This window comes from Rhinatrema bivittatum, chromosome 12 (genome assembly GCF_901001135.1).
Source record: "Rhinatrema bivittatum chromosome 12, aRhiBiv1.1, whole genome shotgun sequence".
NCBI classification, from domain to species: Eukaryota; Metazoa; Chordata; class Amphibia; order Gymnophiona; family Rhinatrematidae; genus Rhinatrema; species Rhinatrema bivittatum.
The window spans coordinates 22,338,677-22,365,266 of NC_042626.1; the positions used below are offsets into that span (position 1 = coordinate 22,338,677).

At 45.8% G+C, this 26,590-nt stretch overlaps 1 protein-coding gene across 5 annotated transcripts in view; it reads right to left on the reverse strand.

Annotated features, from left to right (window-relative positions):
• Window positions 1-26,590, reverse strand: part of KMT2A (lysine methyltransferase 2A) — a 152,591-nt gene that overhangs the window by 70,393 nt on the left and 55,608 nt on the right. For all 5 annotated transcript variants that reach the window (XM_029574143.1, XM_029574140.1, XM_029574142.1 and 2 more), the window contains 6 exons: window positions 15,501-18,172; window positions 13,573-13,750; window positions 12,056-12,290; window positions 6,102-6,166; window positions 5,342-5,677; window positions 4,015-4,088 (listed from right to left, as the gene is read on the reverse strand). In XM_029574143.1, coding sequence (XP_029430003.1) covers window positions 4,015-4,088; window positions 5,342-5,677; window positions 6,102-6,166; window positions 12,056-12,290; window positions 13,573-13,750; window positions 15,501-18,172 — 3,560 coding nt within the window. The remainder of the gene's footprint in view (window positions 1-4,014; window positions 4,089-5,341; window positions 5,678-6,101; window positions 6,167-12,055; window positions 12,291-13,572; window positions 13,751-15,500; window positions 18,173-26,590) is intronic.

Here is a 26,590-nt window from a genome sequence, read left to right on the forward strand (position 1 = left end):
ATGGCAGCTTCAAAAGCTGTCTCAAGACAGTATTGAGGTGCTGGTTCCTTTGGTGGAGGTTTAAAATTGGACAGAGCTTTTATGAACCTAGCTCCTAGTGATTGCTGCCAAAATGGTTTTCCATCAACAGTGTTGTGACAAGCCACCATCCCATCATATTGAGTTAATGGCTTAGAATTGTCAGTAATCTTATAGGAGTATATGCTGCTAGTCTAATTAACCATAACAACCAACTGCGGTCCTGTTCTATGCACAGGACCGCAGAGCAGGCACAGCTACGGCGTCTCAATGCGTCATGGGATACGAGGCAGTTTCCTACTGTATATTGCAAACTAGTTAAAAGACAAGAAATAGTGAGAGTAGAGCTAAATGGTCACATGGGGAAAAGTAAACCATAATATAGTTACATGATGTTAGGTTCCATATTATGAGTTTCCATCCAGGAAAAGGATCTGGGCATCATAGTAAATGATACTTCGATATCCTCAGCTCAGTGTGTGGCAGCAGTCAAAAAAGTGATCAGAATGTTAGGAATTAGGAAATTCTAAAGAAAGGAATGGCGAATAAAACAGAGAATGTCATAATGCCTCTATAATTGCTCCATGGTGAGGCTGCACTTTGAGTACTGTGTGTAATTCTGGACACCACATCTTAAAAAAAAAAAAAAAAAAAGATATACTTGCATTGGAAAAGGTACAGAGAAGGGTGAGCAAAATGATAAAGCGGATGGGACAACACTCCTAAGAGGAAAGGCTAAAGAGGTTAGGGCTGTTCAACCTGGAGAAGAGACAGCTGAGGGGGGATATGATCGAGGTCTATAAAATCATGAGTGGAATAGAATGGGTAAATATAAATCGGTTGATTATGATTTCAAAAAACACTAAGACTAGGGAACACTAAGTTTGTAAAAAGCCCTTTCAAAACAAATTGGAGAAAGTTTTCACTCAATGTGCAATTAAAGCTCTAGCATTCTTTGCCAAAGATGTGGATAAGGCAGTTGATGAAGAAGAGCCGCCGACTCTCGAAACCGCAGAGGAGCCGTGGTGGACAGATTGAGCAGATCCGCAAACCAGGGACGCCTCGGCCATTCCGGAGCTACCAGAATCACCTCTGCCGGATGGAGCTCTATTCTCCTGAGTACCTTGCCGATTAGCGGCCAAAGAGGAAACACGTATAGTAAGATGTTCGTCGGCCAGGGAAGTACCAGGGCATTGACCCCCTCTGCCCCCCGTCTCTCTGCGCCGACTGTAGAACCGCGGAGCCTTAGCATTCTGAAACATGGCCATCAGATCCATGCACGGCGTGCCCCACCGGTCGCAGAGGAGCTGAAAGGCCTCGTCGGCCAACTTCCATTCTCCGGGATCGAGATGGTAGCGACTGAAAAAGTCCGCCTGCACGTTGTCCACTCCAGCAATGTGGGACGCTGCAATGCTGACGAGATGTAGTTCCGCCCAGTCCATTAAGAAACGAGCCTCCGTTGCCACTGGACGACTCCTGGTTCCTCCTTGGTGATTGATATAGGCCACTGTAGTTGCACTGTCGGACAATACCCGGACCGACTTCCCCCGAAGGAGCAGAAGGAAGGCCTCCAAGGCCAGAGCTACGGCCCTGGTTTCTAGATGATTGATTGACCACTGAGACTGTTCTCGGGACCACTGCCCCTGACAGACTTCCCCAGACAAACCGCTCCCCAACCGGATAGACTGGCATCCGTGGTGACGACCATCCAGTCGGGCATTACCAGGGGAACTCCCCGCTCGAGATGGTCGGAAACCAGCCACCAGTTGAGACTGTCTCGTGGAGTTCGTAAGCGGTAGCGGGAGATGGAACTGTTCCCACACCGGGTTCCAACGGGACAGCAATGCTGATTGTAACGGACGCATATGAGCGAAGGCCCAGGGCACCAATTCCAGAGTAGATGTCATGGACCCCAAGACTCAAGTAATCCTTCACTTTGGGCATCTGCATGGACATCAGATCCCTCACCTGACCCTGTAGCTTGACTATCCGCTCTGTAGTGAGAAACACTCTCCCCTGTGCTGTGTAGAACAGAGCTCCCAGGAACTCCAGAGACTGGGAGGGGACTAGATGACTCTTGGCAAGGTTGGCTGCCCAACCGAGGGAGCGCAAGAGCTGAAGCACTCTGCTGATGGCTGTGTGACACAGAGTCTCGGACTTTGCCTGAATCAGCCAATCGACTAGGTAAGGGTGCACCAGTAGGTCTTCCCTCCGGAGTTGCGCAGCCACCACCACCATCACCTTGGTGAACGTCCTTGGAGTGGTGGCGAGACCAAAGGGCAGAGCCTGAAACTGAAAATATTTTCCCAGGATGCAGAACCTGAGAAATCTCCGATGAGATGACCGAATGCTGATGTGGAGATACGCCTCCGTGAGATCCAGCGAAACCAGGAATTCGCCTTGTCATACTGAGGCGACGACAGACCGAAGAGTCACTATTGGAAACAGGATACTGGGCTTGATGGACCCTTGGTATGGCAAGTTATCTTTTGCAGAAAATTTGGGTATGTGGAGTCTTCTGGTGGTGTTAAATGCCTGGGCTGTTCAGGTGCCAAGTCCTATGGAGGATCTGGGGATGGCATTATCTGATTCTACTATAATGGACTCATGTGAATGTACAAATCATCAGATGTAGTTTGTATATACAAAGCCATTTCCTATTGTGTTTCTCTTCTCTTATATGATGATATTCTCCTTTTTCTTCTCAAAATAAGAGGATGGAAGTTTTGATTTTAGGTGCTCCTGCAACTTCACCAATATGTGTTGAGTTTACGATTTTTGATGACTAGGCACCTGTTTCATATGTGTATTTAGGAAGTCTGCCTATAACATCTGTACAATTGCATGACATTCTTGTACACATTGCTGTGGTGGAATTTCTGGACCCTATACATTTTTGCTGACTCTTTGGGGATCAAGTGTAGGAAGTGAAGATATACTGCTTGATGTTTCTGCAGGTTTTGTCTTTCTTTATTGCTTTCTTCATACCTTAAAAGGTTTTGAGGAAGAGCTTGATAAAAATGGGGTGCATGTACATTGGTGGCGTAGTTATGTCTCCAAGTTGGAATGTTTTACCCAAGCTGGTGATTCTCTGTGCCAATGCTTTAGTGCCTGCTATTCTCTGTGCCAATGTTTTTGCACCGATGATTCCTTGCTGTGTTTCAGTGCCTGTGCCTCTCGGCTCTTATGTTTCAGCTCCAATTCTGTACTTTGCCTCTTTTGCAGGAACAGTTCCTTGCTCTGACTTGGTTTGGTGCTGTGCCTCTTAGATATAGGCATGCTTTCATTTTTTGGCACTGTAGACAACTTGTTTGCTTTCCTGGCCTGGAGCTGTTTTTGAACTGGATTTCGATTTGGTCTCTTTTGATGAGCCTGAGTGCTCATATCTGAGCGCCCTTGGAGGCCACAGCTCGAAAAGGCATGATCTCGTTTCAAGCAATTCAGTCAAAAGTATGGACATTGTGTCCATACTGTTGACATTTTTTGATTGGACTTTCCTTTCTTTTCCTGACAAATAGTAGTGATTGGAAGAGAGAAATCCTGAGAAATAAGTGACTAGAAGAAAAAATGTTCAACCATTCGCTGCAGCAGACAAAAATAGACTGAAAAGACTTGTGCGCGGGGACACTAACATGGGAAGGCCCTTGCGTGCTCAGAAAGCAAAAGTTGAACTTTCTGGGCTTTGAGAGAAAAATAATGCAACTCGGTGCTGTTGGATGATGTCACCTATCTTGCGTAGCAGTTTGCTGTGCTTATCCATGGAGAAAACAAAAAGTCCTTCTTACATTCTACACAAAATAGTCAGTTCTTCCTCCAAGTCCATGCTCACAATATGTTTTTAGTGCAGCCTATAAAATTCACACACCCTCCTTTCCCTGAAGGAAGTGACAAGGCAGTAGTAAGTCTAAAACTGTATTTAAAAAGGCATGTGTGTACCATTTCTCAAGCCATGGTTTATAATCTTGCATATTTTAGGGAATTTAATCCTTTTTTTACCTTTTCTTTTGGTTTTTGCTTAACGGGGAGACCTGGCCGAGGAGTTCCCTTCTTCTGCTTGCTTTGCTCCATACCTACAGAGAGAAAGAAAACCATGGTGTTCTGGTTAGGAACAGAGACAGGAAAGAAAAGCAGACATGGCCGAGTAAGAACACCTCACAGACAGCACGAGAACAAAGTAACAATCATGAATATAAGTGGTTAAAACTGTCTTCCAGACAAGCTTTAGAAAAAACCTAACAGCTATCTTTCAGATGAATAGTTAATTCAAAACTGAGTTTATCAAGATTATTCCTGCAAATTAAAATAGGAGCTTGGATTTTAGGCATAGTTTCAAATTTACAACCTAGACACAAAGTCGCATAGTAATACCAAGAGTCTGACCAGGCGTGCATGCCAAAACATGAGACATTAAAATGTGAGGGGAGCTCTGCCAGCCAGCTATAAGATGCATCAGGCTATGGCTTCAGGTATGGACACGTGCCTTCAAACATCTGGAGCGTATAGACACTATAGCATAAACCATAACCCACAAAGTGTACTGTACTTAAGTGATATTTTAAATGACACACACCAAAGAAATGGATTTCACGATAAACACCATATCTTAGTCTAAACAACTTGTGGATTTAGAGAATACTGCCACAAACCTGGCAGAATGACAGTTATCAACAGTGCTAAGAGATAGTCGTACAACCATAAAAATGCCTTGTGTACACCTAGTGTTCCAGAACTGTAGCCATGTGCAAGTTAGTTACTTCAACAGGTCATCAAGAAAAAAAAAAAAAAAAAGACACAGAAGAACAGCTCTACAGTCTGGAAGGTATCTGACTTAAGGATCGTAACTTCATGTCTCTGAGCATGGGATACACTAAGAAAAGCAGTAGAAACTTCAACTCCCCCCCCCCCCCCCCCCAATATATTTCTCATACCCAAATTGAGGACTTTGCTTGCCTCTCATGTCCAGTCCCCAGCCCCAAAACTCAACTTTCCAAACTGGAAAAGTTTCATATCCCCACCAAGGACCTAGCTCCAAAGTGAACGCACAATTTTCTTATAAACAATTGCCAGCTTTGTTCCATTCCCATGCCCCAAAGTACCCATCAGCTTTCAAAACTGTAAAAGTGTGATATCCCTAATGCCATATGAAAATTGATGGGGCTAGATCCAGCCATTTCAAAGTTATAAGGAGGAAGGAGCAGAGAAGAGAGACCCACCAACAGCCACGCATACATTCAGTATGATATCAAAAGGTTACTTTTCCTATAGAACAGAGTCTTTAAAGTTTCCCAGCTGCTAAGAGTCCAGTTAATCTGGATTCCATTACCTGGTTCTGCCTGGGTGGGCTGTTTTTTCTTGGGCTCACTAGGGCTCTTCAGAGTCTCTTTCTTGGCAAGCCCTGGGCTGAGTTGCGGAGGGAGGAGGGGCTGCACTAGCAGCGGGGCTTGTTTGAGGTTCTTCCTTGTGACAGGGGTGGAGATGGATTTTGGATCTACTGCAGGCACTGTTGAACTCCCGTCCTCTGACTTCTCCATGGCAGTCTTTCGGAGGGAGTCATTTTTCTTTTGGACACCATCTTCCCTGCCTGATTCCAGTGGATTCTTCCCAGAATGGCTCTCTTTCTTCTCACTGCTTTTGGTTCTCTTCTCCTTCTTTTTCACAGCTGGAAAGACAGACAGTAGTGAAAGCCTTACCTTTACATAAAGTACTTGTTAACATGGGGTATGATTAGCTTCAGGGGACTTTTCTGGACATTATGTTCTGGTTTTCACCCGTTTACCACACCATGGACCCAGTTTTCCAGAAACGTGATGCATGCAGGCAGCTGCAGCAGTTATTGCCTGGACACAGCAAAGAGGTAAAGATATCTTTCCCTCACTGAGCATGAACTCCAAGCTGATTAAGCATGGAGGTGTCCACCTCCCTCAGCCTGGCATCATCCAGGAAAAAGCTGAGAATTTAAACTGCACTACAAACCAAAGTCCCACTCTGGCTGCATGTGTCATGCTATAATTTATAACAGGGCTTCTGGTTCCTCTCCCCTCCTTTTCCCAGAATGCTGGTTAAAATAGTTTTACTGCTCCTACCTTTTGCTTGCTTCTGAAGATATGCTTTGGATGGCATCCACTGTAGATTTTGACACTTCCTCTGTCTGTGAGAAACATAGTGGAAGAATTTTTAAACAAAGATGACAAAATTAAGGCTCTTAATTATCAGCCATTTTCTAACACAGAATTTTCCAGTTTGTGGTGTCTAAACCTGGGCTTCCAAGACCTGTTCTGGTAGCCCACAGCCAGTCCAGAAGATTTGTGTTTCATCTGAACTCAGGCAGGCCAATCCACGCTGGTGGGTTATGCACTTCTACCAGTAGATGAGACAGAGAAAACTGACTCGCTGATGTTACAGACATATAGCCTCGCTCAGACATCAGCCCGCCAGTATTGTCTGTTTCCAGCAGATGATGGACCTGTATCTACCTAGTGGGGATTACCTGTGTTGAAAAAAGGAGAAGAGAAGAAAAAAAAAAAAAAAAAGGTTAGGCTCTTGAGGTGACACCAGGCTGGCCCCTCCCTTAATTGAGCCTCAATGCCTGTCCAGGTTTAGGCTAAAAAAAAAAATAGATCTGAGGACAAGGGAAGCTTCGGGGTGAAGGCTTGTGCACTCTCCCCTGTTGCACCTGGCCAGAATGTGCTTTTCTCCCTCTCACTGCTAAATCCCCCCCCACCACTTCTGGTGAGATAGAAGAGAGTGGAGGCATGGGTTGGCAGTTAGGGCAGCGTTCATTCCAAGGCCCCACATCACAGATCCTGTCGGTCGGCCACGTGGAGGGTGACTAGGCTGCTGTGGGCATTTTTTTCCTGCATGCTTAGGCACGCACTTGAGTACGCACAGTGTGGCCATTGCCTAGAGTTGGTGTTCACATATGCATGCATGTATGTGCACAAGCCTGCAGCCTAGTCCTGAACGCGTAATTGTATAGGTATGTATGCGCACACATTGATGTGTGTGCAGGGGACCACATGGAAAGAAGAGTAGCCATTTGATGACGAATGATGGTACCGGAGGCTAAAAGGACTAAGCATCTTTCTATTTGTGAGGTTTGTCATAAGGGCAGCCCAGCCATTGCTCTCACTTCGCCTATACCAGAGCTGTCTGGAGGCTTAAGGCAATTTGCCTCCCAAGGATTTTGCCACTGTTGGGGCATCCCCCCTACCAATGGAGAACTCTGAAGGGAAGCAAGGGAGGCAAGGCAATGGACAGTTTCCCCTCCTCTCTTGTTCCCAATGGGAGAGATGTCCCTGGGGGAGGGCTCGGAGAGTGCATGTTCAGTCCTATGGGTCCAGATATGGATTCAGCCACCTCTTCCTGGGAGGAGGTTATCCAGGGGTTACATGCCTTTCTCTGAAAGGGCGTTCAGTGGAGGCTAAGCAGCTCTTTCAGAGGCTGTTCCTTGTGAGGTAGAGGAGGATGAGGATCGAGAACCATTAAGATGATTCTGGGGGTGATTCAGATTCCCCACTTCTGGAAAAGAATGAAATTCTGTCGGATTTGAAGCCACATAGGACTCTACTGCATTTCTTTCACAAGGACAAGTTGCTAGGTCTGTTGACTCAGACCATAAAAACACTCAAGAGTAGATGGGAGTGATGCTGCAGGAGTACAGAGGAAAGATCCCATCTTGGTCATAGCGTCCTGTTTCTTTCCACGCAAAAGTTAGTTGACCTTGAGTAGAATGCCCCGGAAACTCATTTTAAAGGTGGGCGTTCCTTGGCAGGGCTGTACCCATTGGACCCAAAAGCAAGAAAACAGTTGCGATTCTCAAAGGTTGATGCCCTGGTGTGCGTCGTCACCAAGCGAACCATCATCCCGGTCAAAGGGGAAGCAGCTCTGAAGGATGCCCAGAATAGAAGAATTGAGGCTATCCTCAAGCAGGTGTTTGAAGCAATGGCAATGAGTTTGCAAATAGCTTATTACTGCTGCTTGGTGCTCTGAGCAGGAGCCCATAGTGGGCTGGCAATGGAGGCAGGAGCCATATTTTTAGCAAATACGGGTTATGACTTACGGCCTCTAGAGGTATAGCTTTTGTGATAGTGGCAAGACATCTATTGTGGCTGCAGAACTAGTTGGCGGATAAGATTTCAAAGTCAAATTTGAAAAGGTAACCCTTTATGGAATCTCTCGTTTGGGTGTGAGTTGGAGATGGCAAATAGATGGGGTGAATCCAAGATTACATGATTGCCAGAGGACAAGCCGCTCCAGAGACTCCCATCATTTTCACCTTTATACAGGTGTGACAAACCAGAAGTCATGTCCCTTCGGAAGATCTGTGTCCTTTTGGACTAAGAAGCCAAATAAGGACACAGGCTCCGTGACTGGAGCATCTCGAATTTCGCAATGAAGGTAAGGGGGCCCACCTACTAGTTCTGGAGATAGACATCTGTCTATCTTGCTTTTATCACAGGTGGGCCCAAATCACGACCGACCACTGGGTCCTGGATGCAATAAGAGACTGCTATGCTCTAGAATTTCTCTGAATTCCCCCAGATGCCTTTATGGTCTCTCCATGCAACTTGCTAGCGAAGAGAGTGGTAGTGGAAGCTACACAGAGAAGGCCAAAAGACCTCAGGGTTGTAATCCCAGTTCCCAGATTGCAGGAAAATATGGCGAGATATTCCATTTATTTTGTTGTTCCTAAGAAGGAAGAGGGTTCCTTCTGACTGATCCTGGATCTGAAGGGAGTCAACCAGCATTTGCATGTGACTCACGTCAGAATGGAAACCTCATGCTCCGTAATTATGGCAATATAAAAAGAGAAGTTCCTCATGTCTCTCAATTTGATGGAAGCCTATTTACATATCCCCATTTGACAGAAGCAGTAGCAGTTTGCTTTTCCATTCTAAAGGCACAGTTATCAGTTTCAAGCCCTACCATTCGGTCTGGCTATGGCACCCAGAACCTTCTCCAAGGTCATGGTGGTAGTAGCAGCGTCTCTGCGCAAGGAGAGTATTCTAGTTCATCCTTATCTGGATGACTAGTTGGTTCGAGCCAAGAATGCAGTAGAGAGTCAACTGGCATCTCACAAAGTGATCTGTCTTCTTTAGGAGCTAGGCTGAGTGGTGAACTTAGCCAAAAGCAGTCTACAGCTGACACAGACTCTGGAATACCTCAGAGTGTGATTCGACACAGAGTGGGGCAGAGTGTTCCTGCCAGAGAATGCATCTGGAAGTTGCTGACAAATTCAGTCTTTGAGTTTGGCCATTTGTCCAATGGTGTGGACTTATCTGTAGGTCTAAGTGTCTATGGCGGCAAAATTAGAGGCAGTACCCTGGGCGAGGGCGCATATACGGCCACTTCAGCATGCGGTACTCTCACAGTGGAATTTGCAAGCAACAGTACACAGTAAGGCTCCACTTGCCAATAGAAGTGGGTGAACAGTTGCAGTGGTGGTTGCAAAGGAACCATCTCAAGAAAGGAATGCCCTTGGAGATACCGTACTGGTTGGTGCTCATGACAGACGTGAGCCTTCTGGGTTGGGGGCTCACTGTCAAGAGTTGATGGCTTTAAAGGTCGGTGGAATGCCAAGGAACGACAGCTGACCATCAATCATGTGTGTGTGCAGTTTGCTTGGCATGTCTATGGTTTGCCAAGTGGCTGGCAAGTTGAGCAGCGAGAGTAATGTCAGACAATGCCACGACAGTCGCCTACATAAATCAGGGCGGAAACCAGAATTCATCAGGTGTCAGTGAAGATAGATGCTCTCTTGGCATGGGCAGAGCAACATCTTCAGGCATTATTTGCCTCTCACATTGCCAGGAAGGACAATGTGAGGGCAGACTCTCTCAGCAGACAGGCCTTAGACCCAGGAGAGTGGAAGCTAGTGGATGACGCCTTTCAGCTCACAGTTTCTCGATGGGGTCAGCTGTATCTGGATTTAATGGTGAACTACAGCTACACGAAGGTGCAATGGTTCTACAGTTGCAGAAAGGACCAGAGAGCACTGGGAATCTATGCTCTCATCTAACAATGGCCATGGAGTAGGGTGTTATATGGTTTTCCCTCACTGCCGATGATTGGCAAGGTAATTCGGAAGATTGCAAGTCATACTGAGACCGTGCTTCTGGTGGCTCTGGATTGGCCAAGGAGGCCGTGGTACGCTGACCTCCAACAACTCCTAGTAGGTAGTCCTATGAAATTGCTGGTCAGAAAGAATCTCCTGTATCAGGGGCCGATCGTGCACAAAAATCCGGGTTGGTTCTGTCTTATAGTTTGGCCCTTAAGAAGACTTTTCTGCTGAGACATACTTATTCTCCAGCAGCGATAGCTACATTGCTTCGTCCTAGAAAGTTTTCTACAAAATCTGGCTTAGGGTTTGGAGAGTATTCAAGAACTAACGCAAGGTGAGAGGTTCTCAGCCTCTCAGAGAAGAGATCCCAATAATTTTGGAATTTCTGTAGGAGGGATTGGTTAAGAGCTTGGCCCTAAACACCCTGAAGGAGCAGGTGGCAGCTCTTGCATGCTACAGGGGGCAGATTAATGGTAGGCCTTTGTCCTCCCATGCAACTGTCTCTAGATTCTTGAAGGGGAGGTGGGGGGCGGGGGGGCGCAAACATCCACATCCTCCCTTGCATCTACCAATGCCTCTTTGGGACCTTAATCTGGTATTGAGATTTTTGGCAGGCCCTACCTTCGGCTGCTGCATGATATCTCCTTGCAGCTGCTTACCTTGAAAACGGTTTTCCTGGTGGCAATTTGTTCAGTGAAGCAAATCTCTAAACTGCAGGCTCTCTTGCCATGAGCCTTTTCTATGGAAAGCTCCAGGGGCGGAGCAGCTCAGGAATCTACCTTCCTTTTTCTGAAGGTGGTATCTGAGTTCCATTTGAATCAGTCTATTTCCCTACCCACACTGGACAGGGATAGAGATGAGCTGGATTATTGGTTGTTACATGCTTTAGATGTGACGCGGCATCTGATGCTCTCCTTGAGGAAGACCGATCGGTTGTTTGTTCTCCATGGTGGAGGTAGACAAGTGGAACCAGTGTTGTGGAAGACAGTAGCCCGTTGGGTTAAAGATATCATCACGGCTGCCTGTGTGGCTGCAGATATTTCATTCACTGGCAAGTCAAGGCGCATTTCATAAAAGTACAGGCAGTCTCATGGGCGGAGATTCAGTTATGGTCACTTGTTGAGATTTGCTGGGCGGCAACATAATCCTCCTTGCATACTTTCTCCAAGAATTACCGTTTGGATGTTAAGGCTCAAGATGGTGCGGCTTTCACACGAGCAGTACTGACAGGAGCGTTGATAGCCTCCCACCCGTTTCAGGAGCAGCTTTGGTATATCTCCCCCCATGTGGATTGCCCTGCCTGAGTGAAGAGGAAGGTGAAATTCTTCTTACCTGATAATTTCCTTTCCTCTAAGGAAGGCAGGCCAATCTACAATCCTGCCCTGGGCTGCCTACTTTATTTTCGTTTCAGTTCATCCCTTATTTGAGGAAATTGCAGAGTGTTCTTTGTTATGAGCCATTTGAAGGACTGGTAAGTCAAGAACCTGTCTCTAAGATCAGTTGATGTTAATTTTAACGAGCTCAGTACATCCGAGTTGGCTGGAAGTAATGAGTCACTGGCTGTTAGTAATCTTGGTTCAAGTATAATCAGTTTGTCCAGTTTGGTTTTTCTAGAGATACTGGCAAGCTGATGTCGAGGCAGGGCTATATATCTAACATCAGTGAGTCAGTTTTCTCAGCTGGTAGGAGTGCATAACCTACTGGTGTGGATTGGCCTGCCTTCCTTAGAGGAGAGGAAATTATTAGGTAAGAAGTAATTTCACAATACTGGGTCTCTAATAGAAGTAAATTTATCTCACATATTCTTGTAGGTATCTTGAAAACCCGACTGCCTGCAGAATCACTAGGAGATGTTTGAGAAGCCCTGCTTTATATACCAGTCAACTTCAGTACCACATATTGGTGTGTAGTTTCAGCCCTTTCAGTAAGATCTACTTTTCCTCCATTAAGTCCCACACCAGCAACTTTCAATCTTACTTGCAACATTGCTTCTTGATGTTACGCCCTCCGAACTTGGGCTTGTCCAGACAGTTGGTGCAGACTCCACAGTCTTCAGGGACCTGGCAACCAGGGCACTGTCCACAGCGCCGGGAGCGTCGCCCTTTCTTTACTGGAGGCTCTTGTGGTGTCTTGTTCCTGGTAACCGGCTTAATTGGTTTGATTGGTGGAGCAAGAGGTTCTGCATCTTCTGAGCCAGCTATCGAGGACTTATCTATCAGACACAGGTGGGGGTGATATAAATTAATAAATAAAGTAGCTTTTTACATTTTTACAATATTGCTATGTACTCAATACATCAGTGCTTTTCTTCTCTTACTGGGAGTTTTTTTGGTGTATTTAGTGAGCACTTTATATTCATATTTACATTGCATAAATTCTATTTGTTACTACTTTTCACCAACTACAATTATATGGCTAATCTTATTTTCATTTTATTTATCAAAGACCTGCTGTGAACTCCAATGCCTCCAAGAAAAGGAACTGTAACTCACGAAGATTATTTCTTAATTTATGCATATGAAAATAAACTATATCAATGCCCTATTCTTATGCGAGATAACTGTCCCATTTGGAAGCTGGGAGGGTGTGATTTTACAACAACATTAATTGCTCTAGAAGATCATCCAGTCTTTCTCCAGTGCTGGTTGTCATTTTATCCATATTGCCCTTTCCATGGCTTGTTTTCTGCCTCTCTTGAATCTAGTCTGTTTTCCTTTAAGCAATGTGTGGTCTAGATTTACCCAGATCTTTTATCAAGTTCACATGTCCCTCCTTTTCACAATGGTTCAGTATTACTGCTTACAATTATCAAGCAAAACTCTGGTAAATGAATCTCAGATACCTGATTTCTCATATTAAAATGCTATTCCAGTGGCTTTGAGAATACTGCAATATTAGGTTTAATTAAGGAGTGTAAGTTTCAGATATCTGTAAGATAAAAGACCTCATTTTGCATATCTTTCTATTGCAATGCAAACCACATGCAGCAGGCTTCTCCCATGGGTAGTGCATGCAAATCTCATGCATATTCATTGTGGATATCCTGAAAACCTGGCCTGTTTGTGGCTCTCAGGGATCATAGTTGGCCACCCCTGACATAGGAAGATTAAGTCTAAAAGTTGCCGTCTTGCATTTTGCCATTCTGAAAAGGATTACCGCATTACCACAGCCATGAACACGTCTCATATCCCTCTTCTGTTAGCTGGCATTTACGTTTTCTGCGAACTTCTATTCTTTTTAAAAAGCAGAAAATCAACAGCTTTCCTCATATGACTACATGTGTGGCATACCATTTAATCATGATGGTTTAGCATAACTAAAGGTTGAGAATCCACTGTACCACTATGCTAGAAATGGATTTGATAAACCAAGAAGCACCCTTCACTCTGAGATGCTATGCTGTGTGTCCACTAACTAGTGATTATTGGAGTTCCCCCCACTGCATATTACATGAGTCAGAAACAGAGATGGCGTGCTGAAAACCATGCTCTTACCGTCATTGCCCATGGAAGACAAGATCTTCTCCCTCTCTTCCCACGGTAAGGCACTCAGGGTAGGCATGTCATCAGGGAACACAGCCCGCTTTCGCCCCAGAGCCACAGCAGCCCTTCTACAGACATGCTTGATACGGGGTCCTCGCATGGATGTCTCAGATGAATCGCTTTCTTGTGCCTGGAGCATCAAATAAGCAAGAAATAGATTTTGGCATAGTGTATGTGTCCACTGAATCTTCTGTCCAAACTACATTTCATGTAAGGTGCCAACATGGCCCTCAGCCAGAAATTAAAGCATAAAAATAACTTGGAAAAGTGTGTTTGTACTTTTCCTGCGCATGCAGACATCCATTTCCAACGAGCTGCCGGATGTGCAATCAGCACCCTCAGATTCTGATGTTCACAAGTTAATTTTCTTGGCAGTAACTTAAGTCTGCATAGTACAGAATCATGAATTGAAAAGTTCCAGAGTTCCTGGTCTTATTCTTTTACAGTGACAGAGGAACAACTGATACTTCCCTTCCACATGAAAAGGAATCTGTCATGTGCTCCTCCCTTACGGGCATATTAACCCTCCTGGACTAGCAGTACAACTTTCAATAACATGATCATGCTGACAATCACATTAAAGATATTTACATGACTAAATGGTGTATTCAGGAAGTTAATTTAGGTGGCAAGGAGTTTTAGGGTTAGGCAACAGGCCCTTCTCTTTACCAAATTTAAATTATATTGCATACTGCAACTGCTTACTGTTAATTTCCAAGGTTGAGGTCAAATAAGCCATGGTATCCTTCCCCTATTCCACCAAATCAAAAAGAAATATTGCACATACAGTTTATCTGCGATCCTATCATGACACATACTGATGATCTAACCATATTGGTTTGGAGAACAGCTCAAACATTTAGGCTGGGAAGGGGACCTTGACTACACAAACCCCTCTTTGGAATGAAAACAGCTTTCTAGACAGGCAAGCCATAAAGCTTTAAATCATCACAAAAGTGGGGAATTATTAATCCTGATCAATTTTACAAAGAGAAGGGGCTTAAAAATTTTTATAATGAAAGAGATAATCACACGTTAAAGATTTTCAGGAACCTGTTATCGGCAATATGGATTGCACTGCTGGACTTTGCCAGATAACATAGGAAAAAAAAAATCACCAGCAGTGGCCACAAGTAGTTTATTTCATTGTTAAATTGCCATATACAACAATGTACAGGACTTCAGGAGTGGTCGCCAGTAAAAATCCCAGCTCTGTTACAGACAGACAGACACCTTGGCCAAAGCATTACCTTCTACTGTTCAATGCACACTTGGCAAGAAATGGGTTACAGCAGCAAAAGTAGTCATGTGATGTAAACTAGCCTGCATAGGCATTCACTCTGGACATGGCTGCACATGTACCCAAGTATGAGAATCACCAGGGAAGTTTACCCAGATACTCAGCAGAGCACAGCCAGGTGAAGCATACAACTGAATATACCTGGGTAACTTTAGGACAGTGTTTTCTTTCACCAGACTTACTGGCTAAGTTCATCCAGTTTGGGCTGAAGGTTAGTACTAGCCAGAGAAATTTTAGCCATGACCCTAGAACGCACAACTCCCCCCTCCCCAACTCTGCCTCTTATCTGGTGAGATTTTAGCTGGGCAATAACTCTGACTAAAATCTAACCACTCAGTGGCATAGGAAATTTAAAACTCAGGGGTTTGTCTGGGTAACATTTTAGTTACCCGGACAAATCTTTTGAATATCCACCACAAAATGTGTTAAAGCCCTACCAAATACAAACATTATTATTTGACTTGCATTCAGAAATCAAAACCCAGCAATACAAACTGCTTATGGCTAGAGCTAAACACAATAAACAGTGCCCACAATTCAATAGTAACACACCCCCCCCCCCAAAGAAAGTTTGAAATACCTGTGCTTTGGGCTGGTCAGCCTGCTTTAGTGACTTGTTCTTCTCTATCTTATACAGCTGGGCTTTTGCCTTTTTCAGCAGGCTGGCCACTCGCTTATCTGTCACAGGAAGCTTATCGGCCTGAGCCAGCATGGTGCTTATGGAGGCTGTTGAATGTTTAAGGGTGCTTGAAGGCATGGAGATACTTGGAGTCTTCTCTTTCTCCAAGCATTGTGCAGCAGTGCTGGGCTCCGGGCCCACTTTCTCAGGCCCTCCTCTGCATTTCTTGAGTTTAATTTTACCAGCTGCTGTATCAAAGAGAGGCGCGGCAGGAATGTCAGTCACAGTCTCTGCCATGACTGCCTTCTTCCGACCTGGAGCTTTTTTTGTTGAGGACGATGCCGGAGTATCTTCGGTGCTGGCTTTATCTTTGGATGCTCTGCACATGGAAAACAAAGCAGTGCTGCTCTGGATCTCCATTCCCTTTTTCCTTTTCCCTTTCTTTGACCTGCGCTTGTTCTCTTTTTCCTTTTCTCTCTCTCTGCCCTTGTCTCTGCTTTTATCCTTCTCCTGACTTTTGTCAATGTCCTTTTCTCTAGACAGTTCCTCTGATGTTATGTCCTTATTCCTTCCTCTCTCAGTCTGTGTAAACCATGGGAAAAGAGGGGTGGGACTGCTGGAAGAGAAAGGCTCCCCACCAGGGGTGCTGGTCTGTTTCCGAGGCCTCTGACTTTTCTCTGATGATTCTCCAGATGGTGTCAATGAAGAGGAAGAAAAGGTAAAAGTTGAGTTTAAGGCACTGGTGGTGAGAGAACTAACAGAAATGCTAGTTAATGAGGAAGAAACAGAGGACTGAGAGGTCAGAGAAGTCAGGTCAGAGTTACTGAGCCGTCCACTCCTTGTCCTCATGGAGTGTGAGGGAGATCTGGACTCTGACCGCATAGGGCTGAAGACACCTCTCTTCCGCCTCCTTGAAGACATACCGATCCCTGCAGACTGCCCTGACGACCGCCCAACAGATGGCAGAGTTACAGACTCAAAGATTCTGGAGTGTGCCTCACTAGGAGTGAACCTGGGTGCTCGGAGGAGGGGGCTTCTTTTGTGCACATCGAACCTAGTTCCACCATGAAGGGCTGAAAACAAACGTCCAGGCCCTACAGCAGAGGATGGAGAAAAACCAGAGGCAGAGGCCAAGCCAACATCCTCTGGGGTCAATGGTGGAGGTCGGAAGTTATCAAATATTGGTTTCCGAATGAGGCCTTCTTTGGCGTACTTTGCTGAGGAAAAGTACTGAGGTTCCAGTCGAGAATGCTTCAGAGAAGTCCACTTGAAGGTGGGCTCCCGTAAAATTGATCTGCGCTTCTCCTGCATAGGGGCTGCAGAGGAAGGCAAAAATGGTGAAGCTAATGGGATGGTTGGGGGCATCAGCCAAGGTGTATGCTCAGAAATGCTGGATGGGGGCTGCAATGGTGGTGGTGGAGTAAGCAATGGAGGCGGAGGAGAGGATGAAATCTGCTGCGATACAGGTTGTGATGTCAGCCTTTTAGTTGAGCCAGGACCATAACTCCTCTCTGAAACTGAAAACCTTCTGCTTCTGCGTTCAACACCTTCATTTTCAGAGGTCTGAGGTACAGGAGATGGCGTGTGTTCCTCTGGAGTGTGACTCTGCTCTTCCAAGAGCCCCTGCATCTCTTCTGAGGCCTGAGAGTCTGTGGATGTGTCAACGCTGGGGCTGCTGGACCTGGACGAGTCTGACGACATCTGAGAAGAGTGCTGAGACATGGCACTCGACTTTTCGCTGGAGCCACAAGAAGTGGCATTAAACCTGTTGTTGGGCATGGACTCCAACCGACTTATTTTAACAGGCGGATCATAATCCTCGTCCTCGATAAAGCGCTTGGGAGTCTTGATGATCCTGGAGGAGATGGCACTGACAACTGGCATGATGAATTGCCGGATAGTCTTGAGTTGAGTCCGTCCCTTCCTGCCCTGCAGCTTGGCTGCTTCTTTCTCAATCTTCTTCTGTGCCCCTTTTTTAGCCCTCTGTAAAAGTTGCTTAGCAATTGTGGCATCTGTCCTTTTTGTCGCAGGAATAATCCTAACAGGCTTAATCCTGCGGGGGCTCTGCCTGACAACAGCCTTTTCTTCCTTTGTGAGGGACGCCACGCCATCTTTTTCTCTGCGAATCTTCTGGTGTTTCTCTAGTTGGGATCCAAGGAGTAGTGCCGAGGGCACAGCCTTTGAGCGTTCAGAGGATGGTGGACGCCCTCTCCGACGGACGACAGGGACCCCACCCTTCCTCCCAAGCTGAAGCTTCCTGCTTTTAAATTTAGACTTAAGTGGAGACAGTTTTGCAGTTCGCAGCTTCTTGATTTTGGCAGCCTGCTGGAAAGCTGCAGAGGGAATCCTCTTTACTTTTTTCAGGGTCTCTCTCTCACTCTTGTCCCCCTTGGGAAGGGCCAAGGTCACCTTCTTCTCCTGGGTTACCCTGAACTTGACACTGCTGAGGGTTGGAGGCCGGCCCCGTCGCTTCTCTCCTGTTGTCACTTGATTTCTCTTTATTTTCTCAGCAGGTTTGGGTTCTGATTTGTTCAAGGTGGGAAATGCAGGTGGCGGACTGGATTTTAGGGCCAGGTTTCGCACAGAATTTGTCCGCGGTGGTCTCCCACGAGGTTTTCTTGGACTGTGTTTAACTGCAGGCAGACATAAAAGGAGAAGGCATTAATTTCTCAGCAGCAACTTTCCTAGCTCATAAAATAGGATTTCTCATGCCAAGCCTATTATTTTTTTAAAATTAATAAAATGAACTAAATAGTTTGTTTTATGGAAAAATATGAAAAAGTTTTCTTACCTGTTAATTTCCTTTCCATTAGTCCTGTTAAACCAGTCCAGTCCTTCTTAAGTAGATTATTTCCCCCTACCAGCAGAGGGAGGCAGACAATACTGTTTTCCCCTGTGTCATCGCACCACTACTTAGGAAATGGTACTAGCAGCAGGAATCCAGGATCCTTCTGACAAAGCTTCGGATCAGACCCCCACCAACTGAAGAATAATCCACATTTCATGCAGAAATCAGAGAGGTTTCCCTGCAACATACAAAAGAAAGAAAGAAGGAAAACTACACTTAAACAGTAAAGGAAAGGAAAGGCTAAAGACCTCAAGATACCTAAAGAGAAGCACCCGAAATAATACAGCTTTGTTTCCCAGGTGGGTCCTGGATTGGTGTAGCAGGATTAATGGAAAAGGAAATTTCTTCTTCCATTTCGTCCTGCTACACTAGTCCAGTCCTTGACAAGTGGGAAGTACTAAAGTTTCGTCTACCCAAACAGGAGGAAGAGAGAGAGCTGCCCGAAGAACCCCTGCACCATAAGCTATATCCTCCCGCACCAGCACATTCAGCTGATAATGCTTCACAAAGGTGTGCAGAAAAGACCAAGTGGCCACCCTGAAAATACCGGCTGGTGTAAGCACAGGCACCTCTGCCTAGGATGCAGACTGAGCCATGGTGGAGTGCATGCGCACCAATTCCAGAGGCTTCTTGCCCTTTAGCAAGTAAGTCAACTCAATCGTCTCCTTTATCCAGCAAGCCATCTTAGCCTTAAAAGCTACCTCTCCTTAACGCAGGTCTCCAAAAAGGCCAAAATCTGTCCAAGGCATTAGTGACCTCCAAGCACCAGAGAGAATGATACTCAAGTCCACACTCCTCCCGAGCAAAGGTTGGAAGGGAAATCGTCCGATTGATATGAAAAGCAGAATTTGCTTTTGGAAGAAAGGATGGCACTGACTGAAAGACCACGGTGTCTGACAAAATCACTAGAAAGGGGTCTCGACAAGATAGGGCTTGAAGCTCCGAGATATGCCGTGAGGAGCAAACTACAATCAGAAATGCTATTTTCAGCAACAAATCCTTCAAGGAACTCTGTTTCAATGGCTCAAACGGGACTTCCATTAGGGCTCTCAACACTAGACAGATAAGCAGGACACATCCAGATGAGCTACTATAGAGACATCCGCTATGGGACCCTAGTAACAAGAAATAGCTGATACCTGCATCTTTAAGGAATTCAAGACCAGCCCCTTGTCCAGACTGCCCTGAAAAAAGGCTAAGATACAGCAGCTCATCAGGAAGACTGGGCTTGATGGACCCTTGGTCTGACCCAGCATGGCAATTTCTTATGACCTAGACTTGCAGAACTGCTCAAACAGATGCCAGATCTGAATGTAAGTCAAAGAAATGGATCATGTCTGAGACTTCAGTAGCATGGAAATTACCGCTGAAGAATACCCCTTCCTGCTGAGTTGATCCCGCTCAAGAGCGGACTATAAGACAGAATGGAGCCAGATTCTCCATGATCTTGGTCCCGAGCCCCTGCACTTTCGGGAGGCAGAAAGGCTGGCCCACCTGGAGCCGGAGAAGACCTGCGCATCAAGACCTGTGTAGCCAGTCTAGCACAAGTAATATGACTCTGTTGCTCTATCCGCTGTAGCAGTCTGTTTATGAGCACCTACAGAGAAAAGATGTACAGGAGCGCTCTCCTCAGGCCAGGGCTGCACTAGGCCGTCAATCTCCATCAACCCCTGCTCTCTTCATCAGCTGAAGCAACATTCAATTTCCGTTGGGACACTATCAAATCTACCTGACGACGACCCCATCTGCAATAAATCCTGCAAAAGGCATATGAGTTCAGCTCCCATTCGTCGGGTTCTAGCAGATTTCGATTGAGGAAGTCGGCCTGGACATTTCCTTGGCTGGTGATGTGTGGCTTTGAAAGTAGCCAGAGATTCTTCTCCACCCATGGGAAAAGGAGAAACATCTCCACCAAGACCCCACCATTCCTGGTTTTCCCCTGCCAATTCACATACACCACTGCGGTGGCATTGTCAGAGAGGACCCAAAACAGCCCTCCTCCCCCCCCCCCCCCCCTAAGCAGTGGGAGGAAAATGAAGAAAATAAGAAATTGTCATTCTGGGTCAGACCAAGGGTCCATCAAGCCCAGCATCCTGTTTCCAACAGTGGTCAAACCAGGCTACAAGAACCTGGCAAACTGCTCTGGTCTTCAGTCGGTTTATGGATCACGAGGTCTCCTCCAGAGACAAAATCTCTTGGGCCACTGATCTTGAAAATGAGTCCCCCAACTTGAGAGAGTCATAACTAAGACCCAAGCTGCAGAGGCTAGGCTGACACTCTTCAACAAATGGGAGGGAAGCAACCACCAGAGAAACGACTTGAAGACTGACTAGCTCAAAGGGAGATGAACTCCATGGTCCTGTGACTGTATAGACCACAGAGTCAGGAGCGATATTTGGAGAGGGCGCATATGAGTTCTGGCCCATAGTACCAAGTCCAGAGTCATTAGCATCAGCCCAAGCACCTGCAAATAATCTCATGTGGAAGGAAGTGGCAATTCCAGGAAGCTCTGGACCTGACTGCATATCTTGTGCACTCTCTTATCCATGAGGAAGACTTGTCCCACCCGTGTGTCGAATCGCACCCCCAAGAACTCCAGGGACTGTGTACGTTCGTTGTAGGGTACTTTTGGCAAAATTGACTATCCAGTCCAAGCTTTTTAAAATCCAACCCACTCAACAAGTCACCTGCTCCACCTTCCTGTGAGACTGTGCTCGGATTAACAATCGTTGAGATACAGGTGGACTGTAATTCCCTCACACCAGAGAGCCACAGCCATAACAACCATCACCTTCGTAAAAATCTATGGCACGGTTGCGAGACTAAAAGGTAATGCTCAGAACTGAAAATATTCTCACAGTACACAAATCAGATACCTTTGATCCCTGTCCTGAAAGGAAATATGGAAGGAGGCTTCCAACAGGTCCAGCGAGCACACAAACTCCCACTGTCGAATTGCAACAAGCATGGACTGCATAGTTTTCATACAAAAAAAACAAGGGACCCGCAGACAGTGGTTCATGTACTTAATATTCAGGATGGGACGAAAGGAACCATTCTTTTTGGGCACCACAAAATAAATAGAACATCATCCTCGGCCTGCTCTGAAAGGGGCACCGGTACCACTGCCCACAAGAGCTGCAGTTTCAGCAGGGTCTCGCTGATTGCCTGCTACTAGGACAGTGTAGAGCAGGGGGAGATCATGAAGACATCTCAAATGGGACAATGCAGGCCCAAGGCGTAACTGGAACAAATTATCTCCAACACCCACTGCTCAGTCATTATGTGGGTCCACTCCCTAAGAACTCCTGTAGATGGCTTCCTACAGGCAATAAGAGCAAGTGAACCAACAGAACTTCATGAGGAGGCTCTACTGGCTATGGAGGAAGAATCGGCATCTTTTCCCTGTCTTCTGGCTCCACAAAAGGATTGACCCAGGCCTTTGAAGCCCAAATATGCAGTGGAGGTGGCACCAAAATATTGTCTATCTGGTTGATATCACCGTGAAGCTTGAAATTGTTCGTGACCTCTGCCAGACCTAAGGAATGGCCTTTATATTCTGGCATGCACTGGGGCTTAGAATCACCAAGATTCTTAACCAACTGGTCCAGATCCTCCCTGATCAACAGCCTTTAAAGGGCAACCTCCCCAGGCGAATCTTCAACCAAGAGTCAGTTACCCAGTAGTATAGCCACAAGAGCTGATGCACTGCGACTGACAGGGCTACCGACTGGTCAGAGCTCCATAACAAATCATACAAAGCATCCACCAAGAAGGCCGCAGCAGATTCCATCCTGGCCATCTTCTCTGTTACCGAAAGCTGCTGGATCCAGCAAAGGAGAGCCCAGACCACCAGGGCCGAGCAGATAGAAATCTGCACTGCTGTCACCGAAGAGACGAACAAGCTTCGGGGGGGAAGGGGGTGGGTCCATCTTCCTGTCCTGTGGATCCTTTACAGATGGCACCTCCCTGCACAGGAATAGTGGTAAACCTGATGATTAAGGTATCCACTACTAGAACATGAAAACCCTCTGCAGCACAGCACATGGAAGAGGGTACAGAGCCATTGCAGGAGGTTGGCTCCTCCCAGGCTGATTCTGGGGACTCCCATTCTGCCAATATTATCTAACTCCACCTAGGAGGGAGTGGTCTTATGCTTTCCCTTAATAATGGAGTTCCACACTGGAGCGTCCTGTGGCTTTGATTCCTCCAACTGAAGACAGGAAATCACCTCTTCAATCAAAAACCTTCTCTCATCTGGGTGAAAAAGGCAAATGACAGAATCATTTTCAGGGCAGGGGGAACCACCCCCTCTTCCAAGGACACCGAGCACTCAGCGTCCCCAGGCTCCCAATCATTCATAGGGTCTTCTCATGAGGGCTCTGGTGCCTCAGTGGCTGGCTGCGCCCCCTTGGCAGGAACCAGAGGGGAAGGACAGCTCCAAGACCTTCCTGCACCCTTGAGGTGGCCCCTCGAGGCACCTCCCCTGGCACAAAAAGCCTGGTGTAGAAATGGAACAATTCTGGGGAAATGTCTCTCCAGGGCCAATGCAGACATGCCCCCTGTGGAAGGCCTGACTGGTGGAATAGCCAGCACCAAAATTGGGGGCGCATCAAACTCCATGCCCACTCCCAGCGCTTATCTGGAATCTGGGCTCAATCGCATAAGAGATTCCAAGATTGCTGCCATCTCTAGAGGCCTCACAGTAGACCACGTGTCAGGGCCTTCAGAGCTCAGCATGCTGAAAAAGGATGCAGGTGGTGAGGCAGGGGCTAAGCCCGCCCTCAAGCAATCACTGGGTCTCTCCCCTGTTCGAGTGCATGCTTAAGCCTATTGGCCCTTTCTCTGTCACAGCCTGGAGGACCCCGCAGCGCCAAACATCTCAGACAGGCCTTTCCATCCCTCCCTCTCCAAGAGCTATTCAGCCAGGAAAAAATGCCAAGATGTTCTCGCACCTCCAACCCTCCGCCCCCCCCCCCCCCCCCTTCCGCTTCAGGAGAGCCAGCTGCAACTCACTCCCAGACAGTTCTGATGACACTGATGCGTTCTTCCCACTGCAGCCCCCAAACAAACACTTTGCTTGCTGTTTTTTTTTTGTTTTGGTTTTTTTTTTTAAGATGTGCAACTGCAGGGGCTGTAGTGGGAAAGAGACAGGAGATGGGGGAGAGAGAGAGATAACCAGACTGGGAGGAGAATGGAACAAGGAGGAAAACAGGAAAGAAAAAAAAAAAGAAGACCACTTACCTGAATCTCTTTACTCCTCCTTCCCTCCCCCCAACAATACTGTTCCTCAGTCAGGCCCAACTAAGTGTCCTCTCAGGGGCTGGGAACAGAGCAATGGGCTCACACTGCTGGCCTGGCCCTGGGGTCTGATCTGAGATCCAACGCCGAGCTGTTGCACCAATCCAATCCTATCATCTGCTGGAGGCAGAAAATACTGGCACCAACTCCTAAGTCGTGGCTGTGATGTCACAGAGGAAAACAATGTTGTCCGCCACCATCTGCTGGTAGGGGGAAATAACCCACTTGGTCAAGGGCTGGACTGGTATAGCAGGATGAGATGGAATTATTAATTCAACCAAGTTGTTTACTGGTCTCTATGGATAGCAGAAAAATCAGCGACACTAATGCAGAAATATTTCCACGGCTATCTGGAAAAGCCTAGAAAGCTTTTCTGGACATGTGTAGGACTTGCCACAATAGCCACTGCTTAGCACAGAAGCCAATTCCAGAAGGGAAAGCCAATTGTCCTGCTGTTCCTGAAGAATACCCAATGCAGAGAAGCAACTTGGCTTTCTCAGAGGGACAAGCAGGATGATCAGTCACACAAATGTGATTACCTAGCTAAGGGTCGCCTTTAAACAAAATGGGAGAAAAATCACAAAATAAAAAAACACAAACAAAAAAACAAAACAAAAACTCAATGAAAAAATAGACTCCAATAGATAGGACAACATTTTTGCAGAGCAAAGCCCTTTTTCAATTTTAAGCTTTTTTTTTATTTTTAAAAAAAGGAAGACAACCCAAACTGACGACGACCCTAGGGAGAATGGAGATCAGTTCCACCATTCAAAGAGACCCTGGAAGATAAGAATGACCAAACCTAATGTCATGTATGGAGTATATGTCTAAACAGTAGCAATATGTAGAAATATGTCAGTTAAAAAAAACCCAATAAAAAATAAATAAAAATGGACAGAAAACCACATCACAGCCTTGCAAATCTCCTCAATGAAAATCAACCTACAATGGGCCACAGATGCAGCCCTGGCTCTAACATTATGAGCCCTGAAATGCCTTTCTAGAGTCAGACCAGCCTGATCATAACAAAAGGAGATGCAACTTACTAAGTGATTAGATAGAGTTTAATTGTTTACAGAGGTACAGGCTTTTAGGGGGTGAAAAGAAACTAAACGTTGGGTGGACTTCCATGGTCTTTGATTTCTCCAAAAACAAGACAACTGCTCTTTTTCAATTTAAACTGCAAAGAGCTTGTTAGTCTTTGTGAACATGGGGCCTTAGAAAGAATGTTGGCTGAACAATTGACGGTGAATGTGGAAGTCCAACACCATCTTGGGCAAAATGGGTGTCTGGAGCTTACTCACTCTAACTGGCTGAAATGACAGCCACCTAAAAACAGTTGTACTCAATCTTTTTTTCCCCCTTGGAACACACTAAACAGATGATGCACACTGAACATATGACCATCATGGGAATAATGAAAACATATATTCTGTATCCACAGGAACCCCAGAACCCCCAACAATGTGAACAGAGTAGAACTAGGATATTTGTACAACTCTCCATACAAAAAAAGATTGAGTCTAGTATCATCTCAGTAACAGCAACACAAACTCCCTCTACTAACAGGCGCATTGTAAAATGTAAAGCCTAAAAAAAAAAAAAAGCTACTCAACAGGTGAAGCAAACCTGCCATACCATAGTAGCTTAACTGACACCACCCTACAAGGGTTCTCTTCCTGTTTATCTGACAGAACCTACCAAGTTTTAATCAATAACAACCCATCCAAGAAGATCAACCTCAACACTGGAGTTCCCCAGGGATCAGCGTTATCCACCACCCTATTTAACATATACCTTCTCCCCATCTACCAATTACTAAAAGATAATGGAATCACCCACGTCCTCTACGCCGACGACATTCAACTTCTAATTTCCATCCAAAATTCGACCGAAGACACCTACAAGAAAATCTCGACTCTGCTTATCTCAATTAAACATCTCCTAAATTCTCTGAAGCTCATAATCAGACAAAACTGAAATAATACTCATGGACAAAAAAACCCAATCCAACTCCACCACCCCTGCCTTTACTTGACAAACAAATGAACTCTATACTCCCCACTACCCACACCAGGAACCTTGGAATTATCATCGATAAAGAACTTTCATTTAAGAACAACATATCAAATAAAACTAAAGGATATCACAGACTTCTAACCCTAAGACACTTAAAACCTTTTCTTAACCCTTATGATTTCAGAACGGTCTTACAAGTACTCATTTTCTCCACCTTCGACTACTGCAACTCCTTACTAATTGGAACACCTTATTCAAACCTCAAACCGCTCCAGATTCTGCAGAACTCAGCAGCCAGAGTTCTGACAGGAACAAAAAGAAATGAACACAACGCCCATATTGATCTCACTTCACTGGCTCCCAATTAAAGCACGCATCGAACACAAATCAATGACCATCATCCATAAAATTCTAAACAATGATCATCAAGGACTAAATGGCTTAAACATAACCCCCCAGAATCCTCAAAGAAACCTACGTTCAAACAACTAAGGATGCTTAAACATCCCCCCCATCAGAGAAGCGCATCTAACAAGAGAAAGAGCCTTTTCTATTGCCTCCCCTAAATTTTGGAACTCCCTACCCTAAAGATCTCAGAACCCAACCCAACCTCAAAACGTTCAAAAAAGACCTAAAAACATTGCTGTTTCGCAAATTCTACACTGACCTTCATACTTCTGAACATCCTAACTCCCAATCGAACTTTCATCCAAAAACCTCAAAAATAACTTCTCTCCAACCAGAACAAACAATCCCTCCTCCTCCCCCCACATAATGATACTTTCTGGACTTGAAATCTTTAATCTCTGTTTAATATGCACATTGTTATACTTTTTCCACAATTGTTAAGAGAGTTACAATTTAAATTTTGTAAACCGTTATG